General features: G+C 41.6%; 1 protein-coding gene across 1 annotated transcript; it reads right to left on the bottom strand.

The window, feature by feature from the left end:
• Positions 1–675: 675 nt before the first annotated feature.
• On the bottom strand, positions 676–12,723 carry ttpa (tocopherol (alpha) transfer protein). The gene is made up of 6 exons (XM_053506850.1): positions 12,582–12,723; positions 5,756–6,003; positions 3,628–3,781; positions 3,273–3,466; positions 2,924–3,034; positions 676–1,301 (listed from the first exon to the last, which is right to left on the bottom strand). Exons 2-6 carry the CDS (start codon positions 5,951–5,953, stop codon positions 1,104–1,106), a joined length of 855 nt encoding a protein of 284 aa, XP_053362825.1. The 5' UTR covers positions 5,954–6,003; positions 12,582–12,723; the 3' UTR covers positions 676–1,103.

The following is a 12,723-nucleotide window of genomic DNA, read 5'->3' as shown; positions in this document are numbered from 1 at the left end:
GCAGTGCAAGAGAGAGAAAAACACACACAGCGCCTGTGCGCATAAAGAAAAAAACTAATCTGTCGGGATTTGTTTTTACTTTTTTTAAGGTAAAGTGCAGGTTAATTTGTTTTATTTTTATTTTATATATTTTTTGGATGTTCATTTTATACTTTATATTTTGTATTAATTATTTTTATGTATTTATTTTTTTGGGCTGTGGAGCGAATAATTTGAATTTCCATTATTTCTTATGGGAAAATTTGCTTTGATTTACGAGTCGGAATACGAGCCCACTTCTGGAATGAGTTATGCTCGTAATCCGAGGTTCCACTGTAAGGCATAAAAATGCAGGAGAAACTTTTACATACACATGAAGAATAACACGGTTTTTAATTAATTTATGAAAAACTATGTGTACTTAAAAATAAGAAAACACTGTGACTGATGGCACGGGCATGGTCACTGGGGTGCAGGTAAATCGCTTGGCTTTTGCATTATCTTTATTTTTAAAAGAAAAATTAACCTGAAACCTGAACACTCAAGTCTTTAAATATTCAGACTTGATAAGATTTAGAGCATCTGTCTGGGGTTAGGGTTAGGGTCCACACTGTCTGGACAAAAACATCAGACTAGGAACAACAACCAAAGAGATAAGGCTGACTGACAAAGTTTGTTCTTTATTTTTTTTATTAAAATAACATAAAATGACACATAAGTGAATACAGCATGAGAATTTATTATATTTATTGTCCTTCATTTATTACTTTCCCATAAACATAAATTAATTAAATTTAACCGCACTGAGAATACAACACACACACTGCAGGGATGAATCAATGGATTAGACTGCAGAGTGTTTATCCTCTAAATATAAAAGCAAAGTTCATCCTCTCTCACACACACACACAAATTAAAAAGTTAAAAAGTCTGTAAGACCTAAAAACAAAACATGCATTTCCATGAAATTAGAATCAAACATTTAATATTAAATATAAAGTTAAATTGAGCGTTTCAGCAAAACCCTAAAAGACTCGTTATTATAAACGAACTGAATAACAGACACCATGATGTAACATCTTCTCACTGGTGTAATAAAGGAGGAGAACGTCAGCGTGATGACGTCATGAGCCGTGAGCGGAGCTGCCTCCCGAATCCACACACAGACTCTGTAGATACCCTTCAGCCTGCAGGATGTGCCGCGTCCACTCCTCACACAGCTCGTCTACACTCGGACCCGAGCCGCCCAGCTCCGGGGGCAGGACGGACTGAGGGAAGAACTGGGCTAGGCTCGTCATGTACGAACTGCTGTGGAAGTGCACCTACACACACACACACATGTTTACATTACTGTACACACACGTTACTCATTCGTTTTTTATTATTATTATTATTAGTTTTATTTTTGGCTCTAATGTAGTCGTATCCACTTCCCACCCGTCGCTGTTCCGTCCCCCATCGAGGCAGTCAATCGGGAGGGCCGAAGACTCTCACGTGTTTCCTCCGGACCACGTGACGCCAGTCAGCCGCATCTGTTTAAACTGCTCGTTAGCGCACCGTTGGGGGCGTAACCCACTCGGAGGACAGCGCTGTCCGCTCCTTCTATCCCCCAGTGTTATAACTAATACGTGACTGTGTCAATGTCCTAAACACTGGTGCTTGTAAATGAGAAGGTGTGTGTACGGCCCCGCCCCTCATCACACTGGGCCAAACCAAACAAACGCTTCCTGACCTGCGTGTGACTCAGAAACGATTTGGTTGTTACTTGCACTCACGTGTTGATCACGTGTAATGTGTAAAGGAAGTTTCTAACATCTCATTCCCATTTAGTGACAACAACAAAACACCATGAAGTGTAACACACACACACACACACACAGAGCAAGGAACGAGGCGCGGCGCTAACGGAAGCTAAGAAGGTCAAGACCTAGCGTATGTACGCCACAGTGTTAGAGGACTTAGATGACTTTTTATGATGTAACGAGTGATCTAACGCGTCAGGTCCGTCATTTAACTACTCAGTTATTTAGTTATTTTTTCAAAAATCAACCGTTATTCAGACAATTTATGTCATCTGTGAGGTTGAAAGCAGTGATTCCCAATCCATTATTTTGTGTGTGTGTGTGTATGTGTGTGAAAGTCTTCCTACAAGCCCCGCCTCCCATAACCCGCCCCCCCACGTTATTCCGGCTGTTATACCCCTATCTCACCTATGTGGTTTGATTGCAGTGAGAAGCGATGTTAGCCACCGCGAGCCGCCGCGAGGGACCGCTTGACCTTGAGTAAAGTTCTGCGAGGTCCGTGAGGAACGAGATGCGGAAACGTTAGCGAACGTCGGCAGAACTTGACTGAGTGATGATGGTAGAATAATTATAAAGGTCGTGACTAAAACAACATGCATGAGGAATCACAAAGGAGTTTCATTTTCTGCAGTGGAAAAGTACTGAACTAGTTACTTTTATCAGAAAGTAACGCTGTAATGTAACTGATGACTTTATAAAGACAGTCATTTTGTAATGTGATTAGTTACTTTAAAGAGTCACGCCCCCCCAACACTGATTGGCGCATATTTCTACATTTATTCCTGGCTTGTTGAAGGTCTTGGTGTGAATGTTCAGGTGATCTTTACCGGCTCAGGGAGTTTCCTGCGGTTACATACAGTACAGTGTAAAAGTTTTATTTAAGTAAATTTTAATTAAATCAACTCGGAGCCACCAGAACAAAACAAAATGCAGTTAAAAATGCAATTGTCCAAACTAACATTTGATCTTTTCCAGGGTTTTCATCTGTGGAGGATTATAAGAGTGGAATAAAAATCTGTATTGTAATTTTGTATGATGAGAAAACGAGGTGTTAAGGGTGAAGTGTAAAAACAGTGTGTAAGGTGAAATGTGAACAGTAAAGAGTGAGTGAAAGGTGAAAGGTGAAAGGTGAGTTTTCTGACCCTCTGTTTAATTTTGTCCGGCAGAAGCGGTCTGATCATAGTGAAGACGGGACGGAAGAACCGCGGCTCGTTTATGAAGTGGATCCCGCGCACCTTCAAGGGAAACGAGTCCTGACGAGGGAAACATGATTATGCATATGTGTAAATATAAAATAATTATATTCAAATAATGATATAATGCACCACAATGTGTAGTGTCGTACAGTATTAACCAACTCCTCCTCATTAACTCATAAATCACTCAGAACAGTGGTTGACATGAACAGAAGGAGGATGTTATTGACTGTTCTGAGGATTTCATTAGTTTAATAAGGAGGAGCGAGGTAGAGAGACCTCACTGCGGCTCTACCGTGAGGATGCAGGAGATCTTTTTCGCCAGTGATGGGGTGATTTGGAGAGCATGCCAGAAACACCAACCCTGAAGATCAAAAATGGCCTTGAGTCCGTTTCTCTGAGTCTCGGTCTCCTGAACAATCAGCTCGGATGTGATGAGACTCACACGGAAAACTTCACAGGCGGAAAACTCTTTAGGATTCCACTGACCTGAGAACAGACCGAGGGAATAAACATGAACCTGAAGCTCTTCTCCATGTATTTATGCTGAAATAATCTCACCTTCACCTCCTGTAAGATCTCAGTGTTTAATCTGGATAAAATATTCTCAGAATGAATAAAATCAATAATAATAATAATAATATTCTGACCGATCCTGTAGAGTAACACTCTGCTCCCGGCAGCGTCTCTGGACCTGAGAACCGCGTGGTAGTTGTTCCTCAGCAGGCCGATGATGGACGACGGTCGCAGATTAGCGCTTATTTCAGGACACTCTTGTCTCCATTTATGATAATTAATCAATAACTGTGGAGGAAAACCATCATTAATGTGTAATATATAAATCGTAAGCATTTAAGAGCATTACAGAAGGTTCTGAGGCCACGTTCAGGGCGAGTTCTTCCCCGTCACGTTCCACTCTGTAAATCATCACTATGTACCTCAGTGTCGATGCACGTTAAAGCTCCAACAGGAATATAATTATTATAATATAGATATAATTATAATAACGCCTGCGGGGGGTGGGGGGGGTGGCACTCTAGGGCCTGACAAAATGATTGTGAAATATATCAAATTCTTAAGAACAGTTTTATTAACAAAAGATAAGCTTAATTAAATCAACATGGAGCCATCAGAACAAAACAACATGCAGTTAAAAAATCTTTTCCAAATTTTCATCTGTGGAGGATTATAAGAGTGGAATAAAAATCTGTAGAAACATTAGTAATGAAATTATTTACTTAATACTATTGTAGTTTTGTATGACGAGTCTATCACGCTCTCTCTTTCTCTCTCTCTCTCTCACACACACACACACACACACACACACACACACACACACACACAAATCATTAAATTACTATTATGGCAGTTAAAAATCTATTTTTGACCTTTTGTACTCAGGCATGTAGGTGAAGCCACAAAGTCTAGTGAAAAAATACAACCTGGGCAAAGAACTCGTCTTTTACAATAATTAAAGGTGTCGATCATTTTAAAAACTCTCGTATTATCACTGAGAGGATTTGTGTGTGTGTGTGTGTGTGTGTGTATCGTACCTTCAGTTCTCTTCTTTTTGAAATATTTCAGAAGCTGTTCTGTTGTTCAGAAGTTTACAGACGGGACAGTTTTTCAACAGGATTGGGGGGGGGGGGCATTCCCCCTGCATACCCCCTCTAATGGAGCCCTGGGTGTGTCACCAGCCTCCTGACACTCCACTAGGGTTAGGGTTAGGGTTAGGGTAAACATAATAAAGCCTGGTCTCCAGAGAGCTTTAATCTTTTATCTAAAACTGCCATAAACACCCAGACATGCGCAGGTTCTTTACGTGTCCATGAGCGCTATAGAATTGGATATTTATAAAATGATACTTATAGAATTGCTATACGAATCGGATCAGTAGCTGAGTATAATAGTGATAATACCGTATCGGGTCGTGCCTGGTGATTCCATCCCTACTTACTGCTGTGCTCTTATCATCACTCAGACACTCAGCTTCTAGACTGTTACCATTTCAGTTTACTTCCAGTACATCCTCAGACTGTCTGGCTGAATTCTCCAGTGCTCCCCCTACTGAAATCCTCCAGTAATGCATGGGGGTCAGGGGTAGCTCAGTGGTTAAGGCATTGGACTACGGTTCACAAGATCCCAGGTTCAAACCCCACAACCACCAAGTTGCCACTGTTGGGCCCTTGAGCGCGGCCCTTAACCCTCAACTGCTCAGATGTGTAATGAGATAAAAAAAAATGTAAGTCGCTCTGGATAAGAGAGTCTGCCAAATGCCTAAATGTAAATGGTATATAAGCATGTGAACAAACACACCCTGGACTTTGCTGCTTGACTGCACGGACACATGGTTTAACAGCGAGTACATTTCCAACTGTAGGAGGGTTTCATACACGCCACACCGTTCAGAGCAAGTCTGATTTCACATGACTGATGAATAATAAAGACACTTTTCTACATTTAATGTCGAACTTCACTGCCACACTGACGATGCAGGCGGTCCTGTGTAGTCTTGAAGCTTGTGGTGTTACTGTTTAATGTTTTTGTTAAATTGAACCCAAAACCCACTGGTGCTGATAAACCAGCTGTTAATCTTACCTGCTGTAGATAAAAAAAATTTAAATATCAGCTGTATGTTAGTTCTAATATCAATTCCTCAGAGTCTCAGATTTCATCACCAAGATGTCTCCGCATGACAGAATCACATGATGGAGTTGTAATCATTGTTACGTGAGAGTTTCTAAACGACAAATGACATGAATATAGAGATGTTCTGACCTTCAGTGCCAACTCCACATCAAAGTCTCTGGCTCTCAGGAATCTGATCAGGAAGAGATCAGATAAATGTGGATGTGGTTTAACCACGGGCTCCTTCTCAGCCCTGCGTCTCAGCTCCAGCAGATACGGTTTGATCAGCTTCGCCTCCACAGGAAGCTCGTTTAAATCCGTAACATTTTCAGATCCTGAAGCCTTCATGACCGTCAGAGGAGCAGACGAGACGCCAGCTGTCTGGAACACGGCTGCACCTTTAAACACACAAAGTGCTGGAGTTTTAGTGAAACATTTACACACAGTGCCCTAACCCCCAAACACACACACACACACACACACACACACACACTCATCTGGTTGCACAATGTTGAACAAAAACAGATAGAAATAAAGACTCATATTCTAGGAGGGCGTGTGTGTGTATGTGTGTGTGTGTGTGTGTGTGTGTGGTCAGGGGTCGCTGAGTGGTTAAGGCTCAGTGGACTACGGTTCAGAAGGTTCCAGATTCAAATCCCCTGAACACTAAGTTGTCCCTTTTGGGCCCTTGAGTGAGGCCTTTAACCCTCAACTGCTCAGATGTATAATGGGATTTAAAAGTAAGTTGCTCTGGATGGGGCATCAACCAAATGCTGAAATGTAAATGTGTGTGAATTTGCATGAGGGGGTCACATGGCTCATGTAAAGTGTTTAACTCCTTTAAAAAAGTGCATATTGAGAAATGAGTGTTTTTTTAGTAACTGGCTGAACAAAGTTCACACACATACACACACACACACACACACACACACACACACTTACCCATAGACGCACACAGACGTACATGCACACACACACACTATGCCAGGGCTTTTACAAAATAACTCTCCTGGGACAAAATGACCTGTTTATTTACTGCAGGAAAGTGTGTGTGTGTGTAGAAAGCTAAATGTGCTTCTGTCATGTGACCATCCCTATTAAAGGATGTTAAAACATTTCCCTGCTGTGTGAATATTATACTGTGTATAACTTTGTGTGACAAATAAAATTTGAATTAGATTTTTGAATTAATATGTAAACACAGCGGGACCTCAGCATACGAACGCCCCACTTTAAGAATTTTAGCCTTAAAAACAGAAACTTTGTAATAAATTTAAAAATATGTACGAAGCATTTTCGGGATACAAGCGATAGAACCGAACCGGACCGAACCGAACGCAGATAAGTCGCGCTTACGCCCGCGAGCCGCTCAAAACATGTTTATGTCTGTGTAAAGCCAAGCGAAGTAAATTTACATTTTCTTGAGAGTTTTTCTTGCATTTTGTTCAAGATTTAGTGAAGACGAGAATGTTGTCAAGGACGGTAGCAAGAAGAAAAAGGAGACACTTTCGGTTTGGTTTTTAAAGCAGTTGGTGCCCAGAGGAATCATAAATTAAAATGAAGTGAGATTTAATGTCTATTTATTTTATATTTTACTTCATTTACACGTCTTTTATAAATGTTTTGATTGTTTTATATGCAAAAATATGATTATAGTGATGAACATATTTAAATATAATATTATGCTCTGCTAAGGTCAACATTTAGTGTAATTGTAATTAGATAAAGTATGATGGTTTAAATGGAACACACAATATTTATTAATTACATTATTTATCCTAACGATGTAATGCTAAATAATTTTGTGTTTAAAAAATAAAATAAATCAGACATTTGTAACTCCGGTTTCCTTCCACAGTCCAAATAATCTGTATGCAGGTTAGGCTAATTGGTGTTCCCAAATTGCCCATAGTGTGTGTGTGTGTGTGTGTGTGTGTGTGCCCTGTGATGGATTGGCACCCTGTCCAGGATGTACCCCGCCTTGTGCCCTAGGCCTCCTGGGACCTGAATGCAGGATTAAGCGGTATAGAAGGTAGGTGAGTGAGTGAGTGAGTGAGTGAGACATTTGTATCACTTGTTATTTATAACTAAAATTTTTTGTGAAAACGTGTTAATAAAGTTTATTTACAGTTAATCATGATAATGTAATTATAAAGCCAAGTAATTAGGTTTGGGTGATATTGGGCAGCTGCCCAGGAAGTTTGACTTCTGCCAATACTATGGGTTTGCAGGCATCAACACGCTTGCACCATTCCGTTCTGTCTCTTGCTATTGTTCTCATTTCGTCGACTGTACTGCGGGTAGAGAAGTTTTGGCCTACCACCCTTTTTACGCCCGTGTCTTTCGATCGATTGATAGAGAATGTACTTGTTAATCAGCTCATGCTCCTGTTTGCACAGACTGATGTATCTGAGCTGCCTCCGTTGTATCTGGAGGTCCAGAGGGTCTATTCCGATCCTCTGGTAGATTTCTGTGTTTGAGACTCTGTCCAAGCGTTTGACATGACTGCTTTTAAAGGTTTTCTTTGCTTGATTTCTCTGCGCGAGAAGGTCTATTGTCTCTTTTACCCGCAGAAACCTTCACTCTGTCTCCCCTTCCTCTGTGTCTTCCTGCACCCTATCATCCCTCCCAGACCCAGACTCCTTCTCCTCTCTACCACTAGAGATTGCGACTGAAACTTTCCTCTCCTCTCTTTCCTCATCCATAGATCTCCTTTGCCCGCTGTCATCTAAACCAAGAAAGACATCTTGTCCTGCTCCTTGGCTATCTGATGTACTGCGCAACAAAAGGAGAGAATTAAGAACTGCAGAGAGAAGATGGAAGAAATCGCAACTTGATGCAGATCTCATCTCTTACCAGACTCTTCTCTCCAAATTCTCATATGATGTGACTTCTGCCAAAACCACCTTCTTCAGAGAAAAGCTGGAAGCCTCTGCACATGATCCTGGCAAACTCCACAACATTTTCTCCTCACTACTTAACCCACCGACTCCTCCTGCCCCTTCCTCTCTGACTGCTGACGATTTTGCCACATTCTACGATGGGAAGATTGCAGCAATCCGCCAGTCCTTCGCTCCCAACCAAACTCCTACGGCAGAACCTCAGGACCTTCCCTTCCCTCCCTTAGCAGAATTCTTCAACCTGTCATCTGATGAGGTTCAGCAGATCATCTCGTCATCTAACCCCACCACCTGTTCATTAGACCCAATCCCTTCCACAATGCTCCAGGCCATCTCACAAGACCTCCTTCCCTTCACCACAACCATCATCAACCATTCCATATCATCTGGTCATGTTCCTGCTGCTTTTAAGAAGGCAAGGGTTATTCCCATCCTCAAGAAACCCTGTCTGGACCCATCAGAAGTTAACAGTTATCGCCCGGTATCACTTCTCTCTTTTATTTCAAAATTCTTGAAAGAACTGTTTATAACCAAATGTCTCTTTATCTCTCACAGAACAACCTTAATGACCAACCAATCTGGATTTAAAGTGGCGCATTCTACAGAGACTGCCCTTCTGTCAGTCACTGAGAAGCTCCATGCTGCTAGATCTGCTAAATTATCATCTGTCCTCATCCTCCTGGACCTGTCAGCTGCATTTGACACGGTGAACCACAAGATTCTATTATCTATTCTTACAAGCCTTGGAATTTGTGGAACAGCGTGGCAATGGTTTGCTTCATACCTCGAAGATAGGTCATATGAGGTAACATGAGGGGATCTACATCTGCCCCATGTAGACTCTCTACTGGTGTCCCGCAGGTTTCAGTACTTGGTCCTCTTCTGTTCTCCCTCTATACCCGGTCTCTTGGTAAGGTCATATCATCGCATGGATTCTCATACCACTGTTATGCAGACGACACCCAACTTGTTCTCTCCTTTCCTCCCTCTGACACTCAGGTTTCCACCCGGATCTTAGCATATCTGGCAGACATCTCATCCTGGATGGCTGCTCATCAGCTGAAGCTCAATCTCAGTAAAACCGAACTGTTGTTTATCCCTTGTGACTCATCTCCATGTCAAGACCTTGTGATATCCCTGGACAACAACCAAATCACTTATTCCACCATCTCTCAGGGATCGAGGGCGGCATTCATCCAGGCCCTTTTCTGTTCTGGCACCTAGGTGGTGGAATTAACTTTCTCTAGATGTCCGTACAGCTGAGACTTTGACTATCTTTAAACGACGACTCAAGACGCATCTGTTTCTCCAGTACTTGAATTATCCCCCCCCCCCCCCCCCCCAAAAAAAAAAAAAACTCTTCCCAGTTGTGTTGGACTAATGGCACTTAGTTATTGACCTAGTTAACCCAGTGTAAGTATGTATCCAATGATGTAAACATTAAAGCACTTTTTGTAAGTCGCTCTGGATAAGAGCGTCTGCCAAATGCCTAAATGTAAATGTATTGTTGACTTGGAAACCCAGTGCTTTGTTTTTGGTTTCTTGAGCTTGCCGAGCAGCTCGTTAGCTGTTTCTTCAACTGACCTCTCGAAGCTGTCATATTTCGCTTGCAAGCCACTGTCTCCGCATTCTTCTTGGAGAGCATCGAAGCGAGTCCTTACGGCTACGTTGAACTGAGCCTGAAGTTGTTCACTCGCTTTGAGCCTCGCCCAGTCAAATTTCGTCCTGGTACATTTGTTTTGTCGCTCTACTCGTAACTTGAACTTGATTCGGGCGCTGACAATTCTGTGGTCTGACCCACACTTGACCGTATTGTAGGCTCTTGTATTTTCTACCGACATGATCCACTTTCCATTGATAAGGATGTGATTAAGCTGAGCCCTATTTCCGTCATCTTTGTCCCTGTTGCTTGGATGTTGCCAGGTCCAAATTCTTGACATAGGCTGCGGAAATCTTGCTTGCACTGGTCTCATGTTGGCCATTTCACAAAAGTCGACTAGCCTCTTACCGTTCTCGTTGCTTTCTTTGTGGAAGACGTGAGGCCCGATCGTTTTGGGGTTGGTCAAGGGGTTGGTCAAGTGGTTGTCTTTGCCAATATGAGCATTGAAATCCCCTAGAATGATGAGGACGTTGTGAATAGGGATGTCTTTGGTACACTTTTAAAGATCTTCGTAGAACTTGACTCAAAGTCGCTTTTGTCCTCAGTTGGTGCGTAGGCTATAATCAATGTTGTAACTGGATTGCCTGAAAAATGCGCCACCATTATTCGCTCTGAGATCTTCTCTGTTGATATGAGACTCTTTGACAATCTACTGTTCATTAAGATTCCGACTCCGTCCTGACCTTCTGGAGTCAGAACAAAAGTCGAAGCGCCAGATGTTTCTCTCGTCGAGTATTTCAAGATGGATGTCGACTTGTTAATTTGTTTGCCACTGATGTTCTTGTATGGCGACGATTTCGATTCCTTGTTCGATACAACCGTGGATTAGCTGGTGTAGTTTGCCAGGATTCCTAAGTGTTTGAACGTTGTATGTTGATATGATTGTGGCCGATTTTGGTGAAAATGGGGTGAATGATGTTTGGGTCTACTTGATGTTGTTGGTTTTGTTAGCATTTGAATGCCCTGTCATAGGCTAGAATCTTTGGTGAGATCCATTGCCGCGACCAAAAGAAAACGAGTTTTTGTTGCTCGGAAAGGGTGCTTCATTTGTTGGTTTCGGGATCATTCATTGTTTTTACATGGACCCGGGTGATTTGCCCTGGGTCCACAACCTGGTGCTAGGAAGAACTGGCTGTACCAGTTGCACTCCGACGGTAGCGACAAGTTGTTCTGTCGGCCAGACGCTATTATACATAAATGTGTGCCAAAGAAACATGCAACATAGAAGTGACTGATCTCGCTTTCCTAAAAATTTCAAGTTACTAACTTCAGCAATTTTAAAGAGATGATTTTATATTTCCTCAAAAATGGCCATTTGTCTCACTTTAAACATAATAATTAAAAATGCAAATTATTCACATTTCTTTATGATTATTGACATTAAAGTTGGTGTGAGCTTCTGGAACCACATGACTCGTAAAACTGGTGCTTAAATTAAAGCAATCCTTGCAAAGCAATTTTCTCCGAAAATGATCTGTAGTGTCTGTAACCATGTCAAATTCCTCTTGCAATATCTTAACAATTTAGCTTTTAAAATAATACACTTTTTCAGGTTTGAGCCTTTTAATGTGAAATCTAAATACTCTAAAAACTCTTAAAGTTTTATCTGAATGACAGTTAAGATTATTGATTTTTTTTAAATGAAAAAACCCTGCTATGGACATTACAAACAAGGGCGTGAAATCTTACAGTATTTAAACAAATGTGTTTCTTTATATCTGATACAAATATACAAAAAGGAGTATGGATCAGGAGATCAAAAGCATCATGAAAAATGTAGTTATATGATCCTATCTGAATATTCACTTTTTTTACCCCAAGGAGACACTTTTTAGCACCGATATCATGTTTTGGCCGTAATGCAAAATGCACCCAGTAATAATGTGTGTAATGGAACCAGTTAGTGTAATTAATCTGTGTGTTAATGTGCCGTTACATAACGTTATCACTTCACACACACACAGACTTATACACACACTTATACACACACACACAGACACACAGACTTATACACAAACTTATACACACACACACACACACACACTTATACACACACATATATACACACACACAGACTTATACACACACTTATATACACATACACACACACACACACACTTTCTCTTTCTCTCTCTCTCTCTCTCACACACAGCCTTATACACACACTTATACACTCTCTCTCGCTCTTTCTCTCTCTCACACACACACAGACTTATACACACACACACACACTCTCTCTCACACACACAGACTTATACACACACACACACACTCTCTCTCACACACACAGACTTATACGCACACTTATACACTCTCTCTCTCTCTCTCTCTCTCTCACACACACACACAGACTTATACACACACACTTATAAACAAACACACACACACACTTATACAGACCCCCCCCCACACACACCGTGATCCGGACAGGTGCTGCTCCTCTCCTGCTCTTCCTGTCTAATGCATTAAATCACTTTGTCTTGAGAAAAAAAACACACGAGCACAGGGACGCTCGAGTCTCAGCAGGACCGCGGAGACCAGACTGAAAAACAGGCGGG

This window comes from Clarias gariepinus, chromosome 11 (genome assembly GCF_024256425.1).
Source record: "Clarias gariepinus isolate MV-2021 ecotype Netherlands chromosome 11, CGAR_prim_01v2, whole genome shotgun sequence".
NCBI lineage: Eukaryota > Metazoa > Chordata > Actinopteri > Siluriformes > Clariidae > Clarias > Clarias gariepinus.
The sequence above is the reverse complement of the archived record's forward strand: the minus strand, read 5'-3'. Positions and strand labels throughout refer to the sequence as shown.